Source organism: Zootoca vivipara, chromosome 4 (assembly GCF_963506605.1).
Source record: "Zootoca vivipara chromosome 4, rZooViv1.1, whole genome shotgun sequence".
In the NCBI taxonomy this organism is placed as follows: domain Eukaryota; kingdom Metazoa; phylum Chordata; class Lepidosauria; order Squamata; family Lacertidae; genus Zootoca; species Zootoca vivipara.
Genome location: NC_083279.1, coordinates 78,433,958 through 78,453,660, shown reverse-complemented (window position 1 = coordinate 78,453,660; position 19,703 = coordinate 78,433,958). Strand labels below are relative to the sequence as shown.

At 44.4% G+C, this 19,703-nt stretch overlaps 2 protein-coding genes across 4 annotated transcripts; one reads left to right on the top strand and one right to left on the bottom strand.

Annotated features, from left to right (window-relative positions):
- The first annotated feature begins 2,464 nt into the window (after nt 1-2,464).
- GTF3A (general transcription factor IIIA) lies at nt 2,465-11,208 on the top strand. The gene is made up of 9 exons (XM_035116078.2): nt 2,465-2,677; nt 3,605-3,705; nt 4,540-4,636; nt 5,519-5,607; nt 6,511-6,584; nt 7,611-7,694; nt 9,429-9,658; nt 9,751-9,810; nt 11,050-11,208. Exons 1-9 carry the CDS (start codon nt 2,477-2,479, stop codon nt 11,206-11,208), a joined length of 1,095 nt encoding a protein of 364 aa, XP_034971969.1. The 5' UTR covers nt 2,465-2,476.
- A 141-nt stretch (nt 11,209-11,349) lies between these two features.
- Nucleotides 11,350-16,410, bottom strand: MTIF3 (mitochondrial translational initiation factor 3). Of its 3 annotated transcripts, XM_060273819.1 has the most exons (5): nt 16,333-16,402; nt 15,427-15,563; nt 13,786-14,301; nt 12,512-12,666; nt 11,350-11,559 (listed from the first exon to the last, which is right to left on the bottom strand). In XM_060273819.1, the coding sequence occupies exons 3-5, from the start codon at nt 14,264-14,266 to the stop codon at nt 11,350-11,352; spliced, it is 846 nt and encodes a 281-aa protein (XP_060129802.1). In that variant the 5' UTR covers nt 14,267-14,301; nt 15,427-15,563; nt 16,333-16,402. The 3 variants fall into 3 exon arrangements, with proteins under 3 accessions (XP_060129802.1, XP_034971970.2, XP_034971971.2); XM_035116079.2 differs by lacking the exon at nt 15,427-15,563 and having other exon boundaries at nt 16,333-16,410; XM_035116080.2 differs by lacking the exons at nt 15,427-15,563; nt 16,333-16,402 and adding an exon at nt 16,187-16,315.
- Nucleotides 16,411-19,703: the final 3,293 nt, after the last annotated feature.

The following is a 19,703-nucleotide window of genomic DNA, read 5'->3' as shown; positions in this document are numbered from 1 at the left end:
ATTAAAACTTAGAACTGCTCAACAAAAGATCCCACCCACTTCCCTTCAACATTTTCCCACTCAGCTTGGTGTCATTTCTCAAAAAAGCAAAGTGGCAGAAAAGAGTGAGTATTAAACTTTGTAGAAAACTGAAGCAACACAGCTGCTAAAAAAAAAAATAGGCACCATGTGATCAACCATGTTAACAGGAGGGGGCAGCGACTCATCTCAATTTGTTTCATAATTCAGTGTGCACATAGAGTTAGTTACCAACCTTCAGCATAGTAGACTCAAATGGCATACTCCTTGGAGCATGACTGGAGAGTTTATGGGCTGTATTATGGCCTGCAAGGGTGGCTACTCTATGGCCCTCCATATTTGCTATATGCAGTTCCTTGACCATTGGCCATGTTGTCTGTCTGAGGGTAGCAAGAATTGGGAGTCCCCTGTAAAGACACTACTTCCTTTCCTGCTCATTTACTCTACGCTACGAACTGTTAAAAGAAAACAAACTGTTAAAAGGAAAATCCTGCTCCTTTTCCCTTATCCAAGAGCCCGTATAGTGTCCTTAATTGGGTTCCCTATTGGTAGGAGAAAATAACATAGGCCAACCAGAGTACAGTATACTGAGAAGCGAAGTGTCTACACGCAGGATGGAGGAGAGAACCCAGAACAATGGTGCGCAAGCCCCTATATGTTGTTGTTTAGTCGTTTAGTCGTGCCCGACTCTTCGTGACCCCATGGACCAGAGCACGCCAGGCCCTCCTGTTTTGCACTGCCTCCCGCAGTTTGGTCAGACTCATGTTCGTAGCTTCGAGAACACTGTCCAACCATCTTGTCCTCTGTCGTCCCCTTCTCCTAGTGCCCTCAATCTTTCCCAACATCAGGGTCTTTTCCAGGGAGTCTTCTCTTCTCATGAGGTGGCCAAAGTATTGGAGCCTCAGCTTCACGATCTGTCCTTCCAGGGAGCACTCAGGGCTGATTTCCTTAAGAATGGATAGGTTTGATCTTCTTGCAGTCCATGGGACTCTCAAGAGTCTCCTCCAGCACCATAATTCAAAAGCATCAATTCTTCGGCGATCAGCCTTCTTTATGGTCCAGCTCTCACTTCCATACATCACTACTGGGAAAACCATAGCTTTAACTATACGGACCTTTGTCGGCAAGGTGATGTCTCTGCTTTTTAAGATGCTGTCTAGGTTTGTCATTGCTTTTCTCCCAAGAAGCAGGCGTCTTTTAATTTCGTGACTGCTGTCACCATCTGCAGTGATCAAGGAGCCCAAGAAAGTAAAATCTCTCACTGCCTCCATTTCTTCCCCTTCTATTTGCCAGGAGGTGATGGGACCAGTGGCCATGATCTTGGTTTTTTTGATGTTGAGCTTCAGACCATATTTTGCGCTCTCCTCTTTCACCCTCATTAAAAGGTTCTTTAATTCCTCCTCACTTTCTGCCATCAAGGTTGTGTCATCTGCATATCTGAGGTTGTTGATATTTCTTCCGGCAATCTTAATTCCGGCTTGGGATTCATCTAGTCCAGCCTTTCGCATGATGAATTCTGCATATAAGTTAAATAAGCAGGGAGACAATATACAACCTTGTCGTACTCCTTTCCCAATTTTGAAGCCCCTATATAGACTTTTGAAATTGCCCACCCTGTGGCTCAAGACCATCCCAAAAAACATCATACATACATCACAGAAGGAGGCGGTCTACATCAGACTCCTGTCTGCCAGGATACCTCATAATGGTCACTGATTGCTTTACCTGGGCAGCCTGAGCATTCTTTTGTGATGGTAAATACTTTTAGTTCCTGAATCCAGGTCACAGGCTCACTCTATTCATAAACAAATACACCCCTAAGACAGGGTTTGTAAGGAAAAAGAAAAAGGGAAGGTTTTCCCCATTTCCTTCCTCCTTGCAGAGAAATATATTGAGGTCCATTTGGGAGAGTCAAAATGGCTTCAGGATTGCTCTCCTGTACTATTTCAGACACGTGGTTTATATACTTATGTATGTGTTTGCCTTGTGTTTATGAACGCTTATTTTATATTTGGGACCTTAAAATTCTCACAACAGAACCCTTTAAAATTCCAGCCGAGTATTAAAATAAATTTGGATTTCAGAACAAGTGCTCCAGTTTACTCCTCCATCCCAACCCCTTTTCCTTTTGTGTCATGTCCTTTGGGCTCTTTTTGCCTTCAAATGTAATGCATATTTATTAGATGTGCATATACATTTCATAAATGCACAATACAAGATTTTTGGGAAATATACTGTAACCCGAGTTTTTTTTTTTAATTCGACAGACTCCGCCCACTCAGAGGGCGAAAGCATTGCGCAATCGCGGATGCCGCCGTCTCTTCTCAGGAAAACTCAAGCGCGCTCTCTCTCCCCGCCCCGTGGCAGGACGGTGGGCATAAAGGGACAAACTAAGGATGGCGAGGCTTGGAGGGGCGGGGGCTCCAGGACTACCACGTGGTGCGCCGCTGCTCCAAGCATGGCCGGAGAGGAGTCTGTCGGCAAAGAGGAAGATGCCGCCGCCTCCGATCGGCGCAAGCTCAGCGAGCCCGGCGCTACTCGCCGCTGCCCGCCTTCGGCACTCCTGAGGAAAGCCTTCATTTGCTCCTTCCCGGACTGCGACGCCATTTACAACAGGGCCTGGAAGCTGGACGCGCACCTGTGCCGGCACACGGGAGAGGTCAGTTGGGCAGGACTAAGTGGGGGGGGGGACAGGAGAGCGGCCATTGGGCGAGAGCGTGTCCGCAAGAGGCAGCAAGAGGGAATCGAACCTTGGGGCGCCTGAGCGCGAATGCAGCGGCTGCTATTGGAGCGCGGCCTCCGTCGCATAGCCAATCGAGGGGAAGCGGGCCGTCATTGGCCGGTCGAGGGTGACGCGCTTGTTCGGGGTGGGGCTCTCTGGAGATGACGCGTTTCCGGATAGGGGCATGAGGGTTTGTTGAGTGGCTGTCAAAAACTGCAGTGGTGTGTACGGCGCTCGCGTGAAATTATCATATATATAATAATTGTCATATACACATACATACATACACGTCGCCTTTTTCCCTGAAGGGACTCAAGGAGGGTTACAGATTAAAAAACAAACAAAATAACCACTAAAAACATATAAGACACAAGCATTAAGGAAACAATTAAGTATTGATAAAAGTTAAACTTTGAAAGGGGGGGGGGTTGCTCCTGAGTAAATGCAAATGAAAATCTCTCAAGAATAGTGGCCAGCCTTCTAACTACTAAAGGGGTGAAACTGGTCCTAGATAGTGACTGGGGGAGTTTCTGTAACAGGAAAGCAGTAAGTCAAATATTTGTGGTGTATTGGACAAAAAGTTAACCTGGGGTACTTTTTTAAAACCTTTGTCAAATGCAAGTCAAATAGACATGCTACATTTGATCATCAGAAAATTGTCCTATGTAAATTAGGGTAATTTGCATAGAGAAAATCTCTGGAAACTTTTCCAGTTATTTTTTTAAAAAAAAGAATTCCCCCATCAGCTAAGTATGGTATTTGGTGTGCAAGAGCCACTGTTTTGGGAAGTTGGTAGGATGTGTAAGATGATGAGTAAAGCAAATAAATTTGTGATATAAAATCAGCTGTCTTTCTCCTTATTAGCGGCCTTTCGCTTGCGATTATGAAGGCTGTGGTAAAGGCTTCACTAGGCTGTGCCATCTTAAGCGCCATTTTCTTACGCACACTGGAGAAAAGCAATTTGTGTAAGTATACTATGGGTGTGGGTGGGGAAGGTGCTGGAATTGTTAGAACAACAAAAATCCCAACAGATGTTAAGATCTACAGTTTGGAGGTTTGCTGCCACAGGAATAGGATTGGGTGAAGCTGGCAGTTGTATGTTTGCGTAACTAATAGGGTTAAAATACTTTGTTGAGGTTTGGCTAAATGAAAAACTTATGGGTGAAGTGGAGGATATTAAATGAAAAACTTTTAAAACAAGTATGGTTCTGGAACATAGGATATTGTAGTTGGGACACCAGTTTCAGCTTTTAAGTCAACTGTTTCTCTTTTGAGGTCTGCATTTCCCTCCAAGGCAATCTGTCAGGGGCTTCGTAGAGCGCTGCCTTATACTGAGTCGGGCCTTTGATCCATCTAGCTCAGTATCGTCTATAGTGACTGACAATGGCTGTTCAGGATTTCAGGCAGGGTTCTCTGCCAGGTGTACTTGGAGATGCCAGATATAGAACCTGAGCCCTTCTGCATGCAAAGCAGATGCTCTACCACTGAGCTACAGCCTTTCCCTAGCATGCTGGCTGTGGGCAGAGCCAAAGCCAACAGGGGCCAGAGATTAGGACCCTATATGCATTTAAAGTAGCATCATACACCTTTGAATAACATCACTCTGCACCTTAATAAACTGATTCTTTGTGGGAAGCCATGGCTATTCAAGTGTTATTATAGTGCTTTAAATGTATAATGCAGCCAATTCAATGATTTGACTAAGGTTTCTTTAATTAGCTGGCATCTGGAAAGGCCTGTTGCACCTGCTTGTATTCTTTCATATTCTTTATAGAGAACATACACTTGTGTATTTGTAGGTGCATGGCGGAGGGCTGCAATGAGAGATTTACAACAAAATCAAACTTGAACAAACACTTTGGTCGCAAACATTTACAGCATTGTAAGGAATACATAGTAAGTGGCCTTCTTTATTTGCCCAAATAGGCTTCTGATAGGTATATAAATGACTAAAGGTAAAGGTAAAGGGACCCCTGACCATTAGGTCCAGTCGTGACCGACTCTGGGGTTGCGCGCTCATCTCGCATTATTGGCCGAGGGAGCCAGCGTATAGCTTCCAGGTCATGTGGCCAGCATGACAAAGCCGTTTCTGGTGAACCAGAGCAGCACATGGAAACGCCATTTACCTTCCCGCTGTAGCGGTTCCTATTTATCTACTTGCATTTTGACGTGCTTTCGAACTGCTAGGTTGGCAGGAGCTGGGACCAAGCAACGGGAGCTCACCCCGTCACAGGGATTCGAACCGCCGACCTTCTGATCAGCAAGCCCTAGGCTCAGTGGTTTAACCACAGCACCACCTGGGTCCCATATAAATGACTAATGATAAAAAATCCTTTGCTCAGTGTTAGGAAATAATTCATTAAATGTGCTTGACTTATTAACTCTTTTGCCAATGTTAGAGGTTAGCCTGTGCATCTAGGTTGTGATTAAGCAGTACAATTATCTGTATACACATGGTCAACTTTTACCCATTGACAACTATGGCAGGCGGATATACCCTGTTTGCTTGCAGGGTGCTATTTGCTTGTAGCTAGCAGTGGGAGCCCATTCTGTGCTGAGGACTCTAACCAAAGCTTTGCTGCATGCTGTGTGCAGGTAAGATACTAGTGTGCACTAGTATCTTACCTGCACACAGTGACTACATTAAACCCCAAAAGTCCTGGGTCCTTTCCTCAGCTTTGCCATAGTGATCTTTATGGCATGATGTAAAATTGAGCATATGCTAGTACTTTACGTTAGCCTGCTACTCACAGTAACTATCTTGGTTTTTCCAAACAGTGTGACTTTGAAGGATGTGGGAAATCCTTTAAAAAACACCAGCAGTTGAAAATTCATCAGTCTGAACACACTGGTGAACCACCATTCAAGTAGGTGAATATTCCTGTTTTTTTCATGGAAATAAGTATGGAGGTTTTCAGGGTGCTTGTAGGTGTTAGGAGTCGTCCTACACACGAGTAGGACCTTGGCAAAGACACATGCCCGACTGGCATGTATTCTGCCTCCTGGTTGATCGTTTGGGAGCTTCAAAAGCTTTCTTCTGCCCGAACACCACAGCGACTGATGCCAACAGACATCAGGGATGCCCCCTCAGGGATCCGCAGAGTGTTCGCAGTTTGCGTAACAGAACTCAGCATTTGGCTAATCTACTTTATTTACATATAAACACACACGGAGCACTGCAACATGGCTCCCTCTCTCTCTAGCATCAGACAGCGAAGAGAAAGAACAAAGGACAATAATCCCATTTCATGGCACACAGTAACACAAACATCCTGTCTCCGTCACTTCCCACTCTCTGGAATGATAACATATACCATCATGTGATAGACAACAATCCCATGACTGCAGACACAGGGAATGAATCTTCAACAGTAGGCAGGAATTTTAAATGGTTGCCCTGAGGAAGATGATTTTTTTATTTAACAGAGCCCGAAGACCAAAATTAAAGGCTAAAATTACAAACCCTGGGAGAATAAAAAGGTATTCACCAGGCACTTAAAATAGGATCTCATCTCCAACAAGGCCCTCTCCTTACGTAGCTCTATTAAGCATCCTATATGCTGGCACTGTGAAAATAAAACAAAAGCCATCATGATCAGTTAGCTGCCATTCAAAACTTGAAAGTGAAAGATGTAACCTAAAAATGTGGCACATTGAGCTTCCAACTGGAGAAGAACAGTAAAGGAAAAGTCCACTTTCACTTACACTGTTTATGAACTGGGATTTTTATTTTTGTTTTGAGTGTTGTGTGTTTTGTTTTTGTCATGTAGGTGCAGCCACGAAGGATGTGAAATGCGCTTTTCCATGCGTGCCCATCTGAAGCGTCATGAGAAGATTCACGAAGGTAAATTATTCCTCTTGCTTTGGCTGTGTAAAACCCAGCACTGTTGTAGCTTTAATGGGTTGCCATCAGATATAAGGCTCAAAACTGGAAGTTATGGAAGCAGGTCTGTTGGTTTTAAATCAGATTGAAATCAGTCACAGTGCAGGGTGTGTGTCATTTCAATAGCAAATTATATGTAGGGCAGGAGTGTGTGAAAAGCCTTCTTTGAGCCTACATTAGGGCTGACTTTGGGAATGATGCTCCTCTTAAAGGTGGTTTGTAAAAGGCCTCTTCCCCATTGACCCCATGCTGGGTTAACATTTCATTGAGGAATACTATATAAGTCACTGTTAAGAGCAGTGGCTTACTGTACCAGAAACTCAGCTTCAAGTTGAGGTAATTTGTTTACTCTCTCCTTGGACAGCAAGATCTAGGCAGAGCGTGGTAAAAGATGTCCTACAGGAGGGGAAAGAGAACCTGTGGCCGTCCAGCTGTGAATGACAGCTCTCACCATCCTATTAAGGACTGCCTTACTGCTTATGTTCGGTCTCGACCACTGAGATCTTCTGATAGGGCACTTTTCATTGGTCCCACATACCTCTGAGGTTCAGCTGGCTTTTACCACAGGCTGAGGTTGTAGTGTGGCAGGTCTTGCCCTGTGGAACTGCTTGCTTGTAGAGGTTCAGCAGGAGTCATCATTCCTGCTGGTTTTACATGATTTCTTAAAGACTGAGTTATTCAGATAGGCCTTTCATACTTGAGGTGCTTTGCCAATCACCTTTTACCGTTGTGTTTGACATGGTTAATGTTTTTACTTAGTACTGTGCTTTTTATGTTGTATACTGCCTTGTGAGATATACGAGAGTGTGGTTTTTAAATAAGACAGTCAATCTGTCTCTGCCCATTGGCTGGGGCTAATGGGAGTTGGGAATCCAACTAATGTTTGAGGGGCTGCAAGCTCCCCTTCTATGCCCTACAGCATGTGGCTTTGCATTTATTTACTTTTTTATATTAAAAAAAGGTTGTTTAAACTGTTTTTCTTAATAGGTTATGCATGCAAAAAGGATGGCTGTTCATTTGTTGGGAAAACCTGGTCAGAGCTTCTGAAACATATGAGACAAAGTCATGTCGGTAAGTACTATCAGAACCTTTGCACATTGATTCAGCTTGAACGATTTCTAAAGTTTGAAACCCATTATGTACTCTTCCCCCCCCCCAAAAAATAGCAATCATTTCTTCTACTAATTATCCTTTCTTGACTTTGTTTGCTTTATAGCAATACAATATGCTGTGCATGCAACTAGTTTCAGGTGTGCATTTGTAAGCATGGCTATAATTGTATATCTATACACAAACAGCAATTGCATAACTCTCTTCAGTGGGTTAAAAGCCTGTCATGTGTACCCTTGACAGTCCTAATAACAACCCTAAAGCAGGTCAATATTATTCCTTTTCACAGATGGGGGATTTGAGACTTGGGGGGGGTTGTAGCTTGTTCAAAGCCATCAAGTGTGTTCATTGCAATGGTAAGATTTGAACCAGGTCCTACTACTTGGTCCACGGCTCTGGACTTTTGGTCACTCTGCTACAATATCTCATATGTAGGGTGCAAGGAGTGTTAAATTGTCCAATTGTCTAATTGGCAATTATCAATAACACAGCTTTGTGAGACAGAAGGATAGCAGAGAAATCTATCTGCCTACGAACAACTTTAGCTGTGTTGCAGACACTTGCAAAAAATACTCGCCCAGTACGCTCTGTCACAAATGTCCAGCCTTGTTTCTAAAACGTCCAGAAACTTTTCCTCCAAAGTTCAGATAACAGTCCGTAGCAGCGAAAGCTTGATCCAACTTTTCTGTGCCTGTGAAATAACTCACGTCTACTCCCTTGTTCATTAAAACAAAGAGATTTATTGCTTAGGGCAGCTCAGCCGGGTGAGTTCATCTCCATCTTGACTGGAAGCTGCGACACGAACAGACAGAATAAAAACATACAGTGTCATATATAACAGATACAACAGCAACAGGTACTACTTCCTGTTTACTTCCTGTTTATATGGACACGTCACAAGGCCCCGTGATCCAGGACGATTGCTGAGCTATTAACCCTCTCAGCTCACAAGGAGTATGTGTGTACAGCTGATGGATCTGAGTAGAAAGTAGAAAGCAGTTGAACAGGGATGGAGAACCTTTTGCTTACAGATCTGCCAGGTGGCCCAATTCAGCCTGCACAGTTGTTTTTGGCCAGCCACACCCACCTGCCAGTTACCTGACATATGACAGATACAGTATGGGGCCTACCGGATGTTGCTGAAATACAGCTCCCATCATCTTTGGCCATGCTTGCTGGGGTTGATGTGAGTTGTAGTTTGGCAGCATCAGCAGGGGGCAAAGATCACTCCAACCTGTCATACAATGTCAGCTGCAGCTGCCCTTTTGTAAGGAGGCTTGCATTTGATGTCATTTAAATTCAGCAGTGAGTGCAAGCCTTGCTACTTTCCAGTGGAATTGGGTTCAGGTCATATGATATATCAGGTGATTGATGGGTAGCTGCAGCCACCCAACAAACAGCATGCAGAAGTTTGCCCACTTTTCCATCTGGCCTGCTAGACAGAACTGGTTCTCCACACCTGCTGTAGCAGAAGGCTCTGAGTGCTTGCTGGATTGTACCGGTGCAGGCGATACTCTGATATTATATTCTGCTGCTGAAAATAGTATGCACGTAAATTGTTCCTCGCCTTTGAAAAAAACAAGAGGTGTCACCGTTTAAATCCTGTTTAGAAATTCTTCTATTTCAGGTTTTACATTGGGTCCCTCCCCCCCCCCCCCACTCCCGCGCCCATTTCATTTTCTCTCTCATCTCCAGAACCGATAACCTGCAGCGTGTGTGGCAAAATATTCCGCCGCAAAGATTACCTCAAGTGCCACCAGAAGACCCACGCTGCCGAGAGAGAGGTGCTTAAATGCCCAAGGGAGGGCTGTGGCAGAACGTACACAACCCTGTTCAATCTTCAAAGCCACATTGCCTCATTTCACGAGGCAAGAAGATCGTTCACCTGCGACCACCCTGGCTGTGGGAGAGTCTTTGCCATGAAAGTAGGTGTTCTCAAGTTGACCTTAACATGCACATTTTTCTTCCTCCTCTCTTGGTCGTGCACGTATAAACTTTTGATTTTTGTTCTTTGCAGCAAAGTCTTGTAAGGCACGGTGTTGTACATGACCCTGACAAGAGAAAGTTGAATTCAGAAGTAAGTCAGAGGTTTCAGTTTGCTCTCCCCATGCAGGTTTAGGTGTGAACCCGCTTTGAATTGCAGGGCCTGAGTGGAGGATGTGATTGTGACAGGTTTATTACTGAACAGGGGTAATCTGAACACTGGGGTCTACATCAGCGTTTATCAAACTTGGGTCTTTGGACTGTAGTTTTTGGACTACAATTCCCATCATCCTTGACCACTGGCCCTGCAAGCTAGGGATATTGGGAGTTGTAGTCCTAAAAGTGGGGGGGGGGCAGGTGACCCAAGTTTGGGAAACTGTGGTCTACGTGATGGAACTAGTTTATTTCTTTGTGTGCTGATAATAGCTCATAGTGGTTGGCAAATGGGAACTGATGATTTGGTGATAACAAATCAGGCACCCCCAAACTCAGCCCTGCAGATGTTTTTGGCCTACAACTCCCATCATCCCTAGCTAACAGGACCAGTGGTCAGGGATGATGGGAATTGTAGTCCCCAAAGATCTGGAGAGCCAAGTATGGGGATGCCTGCTTTAAATGAAATATCCATCAGAGCTTATTTGTGAAGGTGACCTATATGCACAGGGCGGGGGTGCATATCTACGTTGCCTTGAAGGGCCTTAGAGGTGCAGGGTTGATCTGATGTTTTGTATTGAACCTGCTGGCTTGTAGGAGTGCCTGCTCTTTGCCGCCTCCTGCTTACACCCTACTTCTGCATTTAAATATCAGAGCAAATATAACAAAAGTACCGTTAAGTTGGATCCATAAATAAGTCAGCTATAAAAGGGGCTGACAGAAACATACTCTTCCAACCCCACCCCACCCCGTCCTGAAAAATCTCCCAAACAGAGGGGGAAACTTACTGAAGGGAATGTGGGGCAAAGGTTGAGGGGATCCCTGAAAACTGGGCAGAGGCAACTTCCATGAGTAAGATTTCCTCTTGTGAAAAGGGCCTCCACCAAAATTTCAGGCATTTCCTCACCCCCAGCACCAATTCCATTCAATAAAGTCCCCAGGCCCCAGGAAACTTATCTCTGGATCCAGGGCTCTTTGCTGCAAATGGAAACCAAACCCTGAAACTTCTCGCCACTTCGGAAAACAGACAAGAGTGGACAACACCACTTTACCATCATTTCCCACTGGTTAGCTGCCAAGATTGCTGACCATAAAACGTATACGTACTTTTTTTAAAGCTTTATTGTTTATATGTTTATCCCCTTCTGTGAACCACAAATCTATGTGTTTCTTTTCAAAGGCTAAAAAGCCACGTCCCAAGCGGAGTTTGGCCTCACGTCTGAGTGGATTCATCCCGCCTAAAGCATGTCGAAGAAATGTTTCCTCTGTAGATGAGACTCTGATCACACCTAAAGTGAGCGCCACATTGCCTACTGTGGAAACACTGTCCCTTGGCTAGATTCTCAGATGAACATGGGCAATATATTCATGCATATGAAGTTGAAAATGGCTTTACGAAGTAGCCGTTACTGGCAAGTCTATGGGGTCTGTAAAGAAAACTGGAGAGACATTCATTTTTTTATATATATAAAAAATTAAATCACTGCTTGAGAGTTTCTGATTCAGTGCTGTCCTTTCTCTTCTCTTTCTCATCTCCTTTGTTCTTCTCCATTCTTTTGTACTCCTGGATTTCTTTGTTTGACATATGCCTCAATACACACACGCTCCTTCCTTCTTTGATAGTGCGGGGCTCAGAGAGGTAAGTCGCTTTCCCAGGCATCTTATCCAAAATCTGACCAAAGAATGCCAGCTGAAAAGGAAAAGATGTACTGGCATTATGAATGTATTACTTGAGCCTTTTAAAAAAAAAGTTTAGTGAAAGGACTTGACTGAAGTGTAAAAAAATCAGACATAGGCTGTTGCTATGCAATGAACGCTGTTGGTGGCAAGCAGAAATTCTATCATTTTACAGATTCTGACTTGGGTCACTTAGAAATGCCTGACGAAGCACAGCCTCCTCCATCTTGTGTGTTAATTTAGTGCACTGGTGAGCAACTCGATTGGGGTTGGAGACTTGCCTATCCCCCATTACGATATTCTCATTATCGTTCTGGCAAGTTCTATTGGGACAGATGCCACTTCACTCTGCATGCTTATTTTCCTCATTTGATTGACAGCTGCACTGGGGAAAGATAAGTAGTACCCTGAACTGGCTCCGAGACAGGGATCTCCAGCTCTTGACCCCAAATCTCTTTGTAGAGGTCAAAATTAGCTTACCTTCACCCCAATTTCAACAGGAATTACTTTCATATAACTATGCTGCTAAGGATTGTAGCCAATTTTAAACCATAAGCCTGCATTCCTTATGCAGGAATGTGTGGCGTTAGACATGCTTTAAAGCAGGGATGGGAAACCTCTGGCCCTCCAGGTGCATTGTGGCTAGAGATGTAAAGGACTTCAAATTTCTAATTGTGGACTACAATTCCCATCATTCATGATGGCTGGCCAAGCTAGCTGGGGCGATGGCTACTGGGAGTCATAAGAACATCTGCAGAGTTTCAGGTTCCCCGAAGCATTTCACTCATCAAGGTTATGGGCAAGAAAGAGGGAACTGGCTGCTTGAAATCTTTTTAAAGCATCTAAAAAACAAAAAATGCTCCAAATAGTGTTGGCAGAAACGTAAGTCATACTAAAGGTCAGTTCACAATACTGGCCAACTTGACTGTGAGAGGCCCTCCATGAAAACTTTGGTTGTAACTTACCATCTTTTCCTGTCCACCACCACCTCCCTTTTGCTGCAGTGTAACCCGGACATGATGCTTCTTGTCAATCCACTGCTGAATCTGTTTCATCTTTGTGTCTAAATCGTGCTGCTCGATTGCTGTGGAAAAGGTTAGCTCCTTCTGCTGAACGGGGCCTGTTGAAATGATAAGCAGAGAGATTGTTAAGATTTGTTTTCAAGCAGCTGTGTTCCAAACCAGCTCAGATTTAATTATGTATGGGGGGTTTTTTTGGAGGGGGGGATTGCAGCATGAATTTCACATGGCAAAAGTATATGACTACCCTATGTTCTCCTACAAATGGACCTTGAGCTTGTTTGGAGGTTCTAGCAGGGGAGCGCAGCTATCGTATACCCTTGACCGAAGAACGGTACACTCCTATCTGGGATGGTCGTCCTCTTCCACCGAGCGCACATGTGAGGGCGATCTGGCTGCGACATCTGTCACCCCATTGATCGCCAGGGTTGATTCGGCTGATCTGGCTGGCTAGGCGGGTGCCCCCTTCCTCCCTCACCGCTCCATGTGCGTCCCTCCCGAAGCTGCATGCTCGGTGGAAGAGGACGACCATCCCAGATAGAAGGAGTGTACCGTTCTTCGGTCAAGGGTATACGATAGCTGCGCTCCCCTGCTAGAACCAAACAAGCTCAAGGCAAAAGTATATGAAGTACAGTAGCTCTTTATTTACAGAGGCCCAAATATCCTTAAGAGGACAAGAAATGTACAGAAAATGGGTTTTTTCTGCTCTCCCTTCCTTGCTCCCAAGTTGTTATTGTTTTAATATGGCTAATAAACTGGCAACGCATATGCTTTTATTCTTTTTAGAGCATGACTCTGGGTGATGTAGCGATTTGGATCTATGCTCAAGTGGCAATGAAGGAGAGCTTTTTTTGTAGTCTCAAGAAGTGTGCCTTCTGCCAACCGTGCTGTAGTTATGATAAAGAACTATGTAGGGCATTAAAATACCCAAAGCTAGTGGTGGTTCTGGGAACATCTTATTCCCTCCCCTCCACTTTCTGCAGTTGTGAACTAAAGCAGTAATATAGGAGAGCCTGCAGTCTGTTTAAAAAATGGTGCTATCCCTGTATGAAATCCTGAAGCAGATGCAGATCAGCATACTTCCCATTATTTTGATAACCAACTAGGCTAATAAATATGCATTTAGAAAAATGCAGAGAGAAAAAAACCAAAGGACTAGAGCCTAATCCATCTTTGAAAAAGCTTTTTAGAATGATGGACTGAATAAGTGCTATACATACCATTTTTAGAGCTAGCTTTCTGCTTATCTCTAAGTCTGAGCCGCTCTTCGAGGATCTGCTGCCCGGACATTAGTCTGTACATTGGAGGGTCTGCCTTCTCATTCAGAAGAACAAGCTTCACTGCCCTTTCATCCATGATTCGAATCACATCTGCCCTGTGGATGTTTCCCTGGTTTTCGCCATTCTCATCAATCAGCTGAATAATCCGGTGGGGGATTTTCCTCCCAATGCTTTCAATTGTATTTTTGAAACTGGGGATTCTTTGATTTGCTTTTAGGTTCCCTTTGGCATCTTCATGAGTACAGAATGCTCGTGTAGGGACAGGCAGAAGTCCTTTTTGAGAATCTCTTGTTATCCAGGTTTCCAAGGCTGTAGTCCCTTTTACTGGTTGCACCAAAAAACTGGTGAAATACTTAGTGATGTGATTCACTTCCTTCCTTCTGGCCTGATCCAATAGTTTCTTTAGGCACAAGGCAGCCATTCTGGATACATGGGGGTGGGGGAATGCCTAGAAACCTAAAAACAATATTTAAAAATGAGAAAACCTTGTGAAATAAATATAGTTTCATAAACTGCTTTGAGGTTTTATTACAGCTAAGAGGTATATATGTCTTTTGAAAGAAATAAAAGAATATTTTAAAAAAGGCACTGAAGTTGCTTGCTTAAACTACCACGATATCCTTTCCTATGTAAACACCTGTAAAATTATATTGTATACAAGTTTTAAGGTGCCCAGAAATATCAACATACCCAGGCCTTTGCTGCTGCTTCATAACAACATGCTTTTTTTTTAAATTCCTGCCTGTTTTCAGATGTATTGCATTGCATTCTAATTAATGTATGACAGGACTTATTTTTAAATTGCACACCCCCTTGGAACTGCTGTGGGAGGCAACAGAATGATACCTTAAGGGTATACAACAGTTTATTATCAGTTGGATCCTGTAGTAGTGAGAGCACGCCTGCGCGCGCCTGCAGTCTGGCCCGCCACAAGGTCTGAGGGACAGTGAACCGGCCCCCTGCTTAAAAAGTTTGCTGACCCCTGCCTTAATAAATATATAACCCTTTGCATGTATTGGAGGTGCATCCCATTGAGTTAAATTAGGACATTCTTCCTGGCAAGCGTTTTGTGGCCTAGGGGGTGCAATCCTATTCCTACTTACTGCGTAAGCCTGATGGAACTCAGTGGGGCTTCCTTCTGAGCAGACATGCCTAGGACTGCTCTGTAATTAGGTTGCATGAACACCATATTTGCTTATGATTTTGGACAAAAAAATAATGTGCAATTTTTTTGCAAAAGCATGAACGGCGGATTTGATACACATGTATGTGTGAATATGTATGCATGAGTGTGTAAGAATCTTGCACCCCTTATGACAAGGCCAGAGCATAATGTGTTGGGAGGAAATTTTGCTCTAGCCTGCAGGGGCTACAGATGCACACACCCCTTTTGGAATATCTATGTGTGAAACATTTGCCTGGCAAACGAGTGGCCCCAAATCAGATCAGGCCTACTGAAACAAATGGACCCCAGTTAAATAATGGCCATTCATTTTAATGAGTCTTCTCATTGGATACAAACCAATATTTTTATCATTTTCACATTTTTGCAAATTTGCACATTTCCAACTGTCCGCACACCTGCATTTTGTCAGATATTTTCCACTGAAGGGAGGATGGTTGTGGTCTTAATTCAAAGATTTTCATGCTGCCTATGCGTGGTGCTTTATTGAGCAATATTACGCGTGCTTGTTTCGATGTAATCTGCCATGGTATTGCTTGGCAATGAAGAGTGGGAAAGAAAGAAAATGGGAGATTTATAAAGTGGGAAAATCAACTGGAGAGGATGAAAAGAAGCAATTTACAGTTCCTGCTCTGCAGTTATCCAGTGAAACGGGCTGTACATTTAGGGAAACACAAGAAAGGACTTCATGAAACAATGCATCATACAATTCTTATAAAAATGCATTGCAATGTGATGTTTGCTCTGTAACTTTGCTTTAGTGGAGTGGTGGGGAACTTGCTGTGGGCCTCAGAACATGGCTGGACTGCAAGTCCCATGGTTGGAATCCAACAACATCCATTGGGACATTAAAGAGAGATCCATTCAAATGAGCATAATATATCGCAGCAACTGGTGAATGTCGCACTCCTGCTTTCTATCAGCGCATTAAGCCCTCTGCAAATCCTCATGTATCAGGTGCTTGGAAAAGTGTGCATTTCACCCTGTGGACGGTACACGCCAGAGATTTGGGGTGGAACCTCTTAAAACTGACTAGCAACTTAATGGGGTACAGCAAAAGACTTTATATACAGTATACACATACAACCCGCTGTACCACGCAAGGCTGCTGGAATTTGGGAGACCTGCGCGTAATCACAGATGTGATTTAGACTTCACCATTTGGAGCGAGGGCTCAATCCGAAGCCGCGCCTCGAAGCTCTGGCAGGCAAACACAGCCCTTCTCCGGAGCAGCAAGCGAGGGGTGATCGTTCACTATGGCCGCGGGTTCAAAGGCCTCCTGCAGGGCGAGCCCCTCGGCTTACCTGTCGGTCCCCCGGGGGCCGTCAGCAGCTCCAGCGCCGAGGAACGCGGGACAGGAAGCCAAACGACCCGTCGGAGGGGGAAGAGGAAGGGCTTGCGCAGGAAGCGGGGCGGGGAAAGGCCGAGCCGGTCTTCCGAGAGTGCCTGGCTGGCTGAGCAGGGGAAGGGAAGGGAAGGGTGAACGGAATAGCCTCAGGCAGGTGCCTCGATTCGGGCGCTGCGTCCTAGCGCGCGGCTGGGGCAGAGCGCGCCACTCGCGGATGCTCCTTTTGGCTCCCTGAAATAGCATAGCAAATGTTACATTGGAGGCGAGGTTTCACAGCTAAGGACGGACTGGTGCTTTTCCAGTTCGCCTGGACTACGAATCCCATCATCCCAGGTCACTGGCTCTGGTAGCTAGGGCTGATGGGAGTTGCAGTCCAGCAAAAACACGTGGCAGGCCCAAGGAGTCCCCCAATCCTGTTATAGCATCGTGTGTACGCAGAGGGTGCCATCTAGCTATCTAACTGAACTACATCTGATCTTGGGAATCATGAGGTAGGTGCAGATGTTTTGCCCACAAGATGACTCGTATAAACCTTTCTGTGCTGTGAACCAACACGAGATCTATGGATGAAGGGCAGCACAGAAATCAAGTAAATAAATAGCAAATGAATAAGGACTTGCATTCTTACATCTATTATCAGTGGCTGTACATTTATTGAAACAAAATAAAAAAATTCCTTCCAGTAGCACCTTGTTGTTGTTTAGTCGTTTAGTCGTGTCCGACTCTTCGTGACCCCATGGACCAGAGCACGCCAGGCACTCCTGTCTTGCACTGCCTTCCGCAGTTTGGTCAAACTCATGTTCGTAGTTCGAGAACACTGTCCAACCATCTCATCCTCTGTCGTCCCCTTCTCCTTGTGCCCTCAATCTTTCCCAACATCAGGGTCTTTTCCAAGGATTCTTCTCTTCTCATGAGGTGGCCAAAGTATTGGAGCCTCAGCTTCACGATCTGTCCTTCCAGGGAGCACTCAGGGCTGATTTCCTTAAGAATGGATAGGTTTGATCTTCTTGCAGTCCATGGGACTCTCAAGAGTCTCCTCCAGCACCATAATTCAAAAGCATCAATTCTTCAGCGATCAGCCTTCTTTATGGTCCAGCTCTCACTTCCATACATCACTACTGGGAAAACCATAGCTTTAACTATACGGACCTTTGTCGGCAAGGTGATGTCTCTGCTTTTTAAGATGCTGTCTAGGTTTGTCATTGCTTTTCTCCCAAGAAGCAGGCGTCTTTTAATTTCGTGACTGCTGTCACCATCTGCAGTGATCAAGGAGCCCAAGAAAGTAAAATCTCCCACTGCCTCCATTTCTTCCCCTTCTATTTGCCAGGAGGTGATGGGACCAGTGGCCATGATCTTGGTTTTTTTGATGTTGAGCTTCAGACCATATTTTGCGCTCTCCTCTTTCACCCTCATTAAAAGGTTCTTTAATTCCTCCTCGCTTTCTGCCATCAAGGTTGTGTCATCTGCATATCTGAGGTTGTTGATATTTCTTCCAGCAATCTTAATTCCGGCTTGGGATTCATCTAGTCCAGCCTTTCGCATGATGAATTCTGCATATAAGTTAAATAAGCAGGGAGACAATATACAACCTTGTCGTACTCCTTTCCCAATTTTGAACCAATCAGTTGTTCCATATCCAGTTCTAACTGTAGCTTCTTGTCCCACATAGAGATTTCTCAGGAGACAGATGAGGTGATCAGGCACTCCCATTTCTTTAAGAACTTGCCATAGTTTGCTGTGGTCGACACAGTCAAAGGCTTTTGCATAGTCAATGAAGCAGAAGTAGACGTTTTTCTGGAACTCTCTAGCTTTCTCCATAATCCAGCGCATGTTTGCTATTTGGTCTCTGGTTCCTCTGCCCTTTCGAAATCCAGCTTGCACTTCTGGGAGTTCTCGGTCCACATACTGCCTAAGCCTGCCTTGTAGAATTTTAAGCATAACCTTGCTAGCGTGTGAAATGAGCGCAATTGTGCGGTAGTTGCAGCATTCTTTGGCACTGCCCTTCTTTGGAATTGGGATGTAGACTGATCTTCTCCAATCCTCTGGCCATTGCTGAGTTTTCCAAACTTGCTGGCATATTGGGTGTAGCACCTTAACAGCATCATCTTTTAAAATTTTAAACAGTTCAGCTGGAATATCATCACTTCCACTGGCCTTGTTATTAGCAGTGCTTTCTAAGGCCCATTTGACTTCACTCTCCAAGATGTCTGGCTCAAGGTCAGCAACCACACTACCTGAGGTGTACGAGACCTCCATATCTTTCTGGTATAATTCCTCTGTGACAAACTAAGTTTGTCATTCGTATGAGCTTTCGTGTGCATGCACACTTCTTCCGAAAGCTCATACCAATGACAAACTTGGTTCGTCTCTAAGGTGCTACTGGAAGGAATTTTTTTATTTTGTTTAGACTACGTCAGACCAACACGGCTACCTACCTGTAACTAGTACATTTATTGCTACGTTTATTTCTCACCTTTCCTGCAAGGAGCTCAAGGTGGCGTACATAGTTCTCCCTCCTTATTCTACGCAACAATACGGTGTCTCACCCAAAGGCACACAATGAGCTTCACAGCTGAGGAGATTTTAACCCTGTTAGTCCAGTTCCTAGTCCAGCACTCTGAGCGTTAAGCCACACTAGCTCTCAAACAATCAAGTATATGTTTTAAGCAGGCACAGCCTGTTAGATTAGTGTAGATTTCCGTGATGTTCCAATTGATTTAATAAACATTCAGCTAAGATTAGATTGATGAACACATGTTAGGTTTTAAACATCAGGTTACCAACCCTTTGCCCATAAACTTGGATTTGTCTGTTAGGTTTTCTTTTGTTCTAAAAAAAATAAAAAGTTTTCTAAGCAGGTTCAATTCTGGGTATCTTCAGGTTGAACTGGGAAAGGCTCCTGAGGTTCTGGAGAGACCCTGAGAGACTCCTAGGAATTTTGGCGGTGTTGAGGTGCACACACACAAGATACTGCACTATAAAAACCTTCTCTTGCTGCTTACTGCTTATGGGTAGGTCAAAATAATGGAAGAGATACTTTGAAGTACACATACAGAGTCTCTTCAAATTGGTGCATAAATCTACACCACAAATTAAAGGACCGTTCTCTTGTCATACCAACAAAATTTTTGCACATACACGCAGGAAGTCACAATGCCTACAGCTGCCTGTTTCAAGTTTTTGCGCTTTTAAAAGTTAATGTGCAAATTAATCCAGACAATTGGCACAAGGGGGGTGGGAGCTGAACAAATTAACTGTTTATTGTATCTGATCTGGTGGTTTATGCAAATAATGAAAACGTGTGCAGCATGATGACGTGGTCGTGGG